General features: G+C 49.9%; 1 protein-coding gene across 1 annotated transcript; it reads right to left on the minus strand.

Annotated features, from left to right (window-relative positions):
- Positions 1-415: 415 nt before the first annotated feature.
- LOC147959695 (E3 ubiquitin-protein ligase SINA-like 10) lies at positions 416-1,398 on the minus strand. Its single transcript, XM_087532841.1, has 3 exons — positions 1,333-1,398; positions 524-1,180; positions 416-430 (listed from the first exon to the last, which is right to left on the minus strand). The coding sequence occupies exons 1-3, from the start codon at positions 1,396-1,398 to the stop codon at positions 416-418; spliced, it is 738 nt and encodes a 245-aa protein (XP_087388967.1).
- Positions 1,399-2,899: the final 1,501 nt, after the last annotated feature.

The raw sequence follows: 2,899 nt of genomic DNA on the forward strand, positions 1-2,899 counted from the left end.
AACACGGAGGCTAAGTAGGAGGCTCGAGGATTTGGTTAATGTGCGGGCCGCACACGGCACCAACACGACACAAGCTTCGTCTGCCTAGTGCGCAGTCAGATGAGTTGTCCAAGTATAGACACAACCAAGACCTCCTTGGTATCTGCGCCTCGACTTATGCGTAGAGAAATTAGGATTGGAGGGAGTACTACTAGTAGTAGTACAGTGCTACTTTGATGTGTCGCGTCAACTCACACAAGTATGCAACACTTCCTGAACAAACAAGCATATAGGTTGTTTCCGTTATACTTCTTACCCAAACGATCTTTATATCCAACATACACAAAATATACGTTCGACTGTTGGAATTACTTTAACTGTTGATCTGATGTCGAAGTAATTGTTGCATCGCCACCAAAACCCACCATATATTAAGCTAAAGTAGGCCGAGCTAACCCATATATTAGCATATTACTAAGATAAATAGAAGGCACTGTAGAATCATTTAGGACGTGAATTTGTCAATCTGAATGTGGAGGAACACCAGCTTAGCCCCGGCCAGCAGCTTGGGTGGAACTGTGAAGAAGGTCAACTCCTGCATGGAGATGTTGCCGGGATCCTTGCTGCTTGTCACCTCCATTTCCACCTTGACGGCGTCGGTCCTGCCTTTGGGCTCCCCCGGCAGGCCGTTCACCCACAGCTTGGCCACGTAGTGTTGCAGTGGGGACACCCCCACTCTGATGCAGACGACCGACATGGCGATAGGCGCGCCGATGTCGAGCACGCCGCCGACCAAGAAAAATGCGCGGTCGTCCACCTCTGCGAACAGCAAGAGACATGGCTCCGATAGTGGCACTTGCAGTTGGAGCACCTTGCCGTACCGGATCCTATGCACGGGCATGGGATGCACGGTGCTGATGTGGTGGGAGAGCACCAGCGGCGGGCCTTCGTAGCCGCAGACGGGCATGGGGAATTTGCAGGGCACGAGCGGACACACCCTCTGGTGATCGGCGAGCTTGTGGTAAGTGACGTAGACTCCATAGCCTTCGTGCAGGCACTCCACCCTCACCGAGGAGAGGACGGCGTCCACTGCCGTGTTCCGCACGTCGAAGCCACCGTCGCGCTCACACTTCTGGCACTGCTGCTTGTTCCTGGGGTGCTCGACACGGCATTCCGCGCAGGCCAGGTGCCCTCCCTTGCACTGCACAGATCAATTGAACAACACATCAATCAAGAAACCTGCACCTTGCTCGATCAGCCGAACAGACGAGGTATATTCGAACCTGATACACTAGAGGCTTAAAGGGGGCGGAGGCACAAGGGGCAGTGGAGCAAGGTGAGGTCCATAGAGACCATAGAGAGCTCCATCGTCGGGTACTGTTCTGTCTGCATGACCTTGCCCTCCTCGTGCACAACCATCTCTCACTTTAGGGACGGGGCATTACAAAGCTTTACCGTCACATATTCATACTACTTCAAGGTGAATTAAATCAACACATGCAAGTATCAAAAGGAGAGTCACGGCATGCATGCATGCGTTGTAATTAATGCATCAGTAAACGCAAATTATTGAAATATATAGAGTGCAGTGATTTGATGTGTCGCGTTAACTCGTACAACAACGAGAAGTTTGGTTACTACAACGCCCTCTCTCTCGCGGACTGAGCTCCGGTGCCTTAACTGCACCTGCCTTTGGCTGCATGACAGGTGGGCCACCCACCTGTTGGGCCCACCTGTCATACACGCTAAGGCAGGAGCATTAAGTCAATGAAGCTGCGTCCCTCCCTTGCCCATGAGCGTGGTGGCTGGCAGGTCTAGGAGAAGCTTTCGTGAGACGCTCTCCCTCCCGCACGCGGTGGACATGCAGCAGTTCATTCGGTGTCAGATGCCCAGAAGCATATTGTAGTTCTCATCCACTACAGTAGTACTCCATTGTTCGACTTCCCGAAGAGGCGAAGAGCCAAGCGCAGCCTGGACGCTCATGTGACAGTTTCATGTGTAGAGTAGTCTAGAATAGCATGTACCATGCCTCTAAGCTTAAAATCGTTGGGTTGGCTCCATGCTATGAGGCTGTCTCGAAGCTTTTTTGATTAAAATAATCTTCTGGCCCTACCTGTCATCCTGGTGATTATAGTTGGCATGCTCATCTGGTCAACACAGGAATCTATTGTGGTGGGGTAAATGTTAGAGGTTGCAGCAAATATATTGTACATTGCAGCCAAGTTTAGAGGCAACCATGTGGGAACAGTGCTATGATATGTCGCCTCAACTCGTACAACGAAGAGAAGCTTGATTTTAGTACTACATGCCTTCTCCCTCGCCCATCTGCGCGGTGGCTCACAGATGAGGATAGGCAACAAGCTATCCCTTCCGCACGCGGTGGATGGACATGCAGCAGTGGATTCGATACTGTAGAAGTAGTAGTAGTAGTAGTAGTAACATCATTGTTCATCTTCTAGAAGAGGCGAAGATCCAAGTGCAACCCGAACGTGGCAGATGCGAACCTTGGAGCACGCACATAGCCAGGCTCTTGCATGAGACAAAATTGCTATGTGAGCCTTGTAAACCAGAAAGGAGTATTTGCCTTTCTAGAGATTTCAACAAGTGACTAGACTACACCGAGACGGAGTACATATGGAGCAAAAGAGTGAATCTACACCGTAAATAAATTCTTAGTTCTCTCATTTTCCTCTCTCCCTTGGTCGCGTTGCACAATATTGAGTATACTAGTACTGACTAGTCTCTTTTTGGCACGCATTTACGTTTTTTTAACATAGTACAGACACAGGCGCTCATATACACGTGCATACACTCACCCCTATGAATGCACACACGCACAGCCTACCCCTATGAGCATCTCTGAAAGACTTAGCTAGCATATCATCTTGAAATTTACGAAGTCGCTAGAGGCACCTCGTCA

This window comes from Triticum urartu, chromosome 7A (genome assembly GCF_056163025.1).
Source record: "Triticum urartu cultivar PI428250 chromosome 7A, HENAU_Tu73, whole genome shotgun sequence".
In the NCBI taxonomy this organism is placed as follows: Eukaryota; Viridiplantae; Streptophyta; class Magnoliopsida; order Poales; family Poaceae; genus Triticum; species Triticum urartu.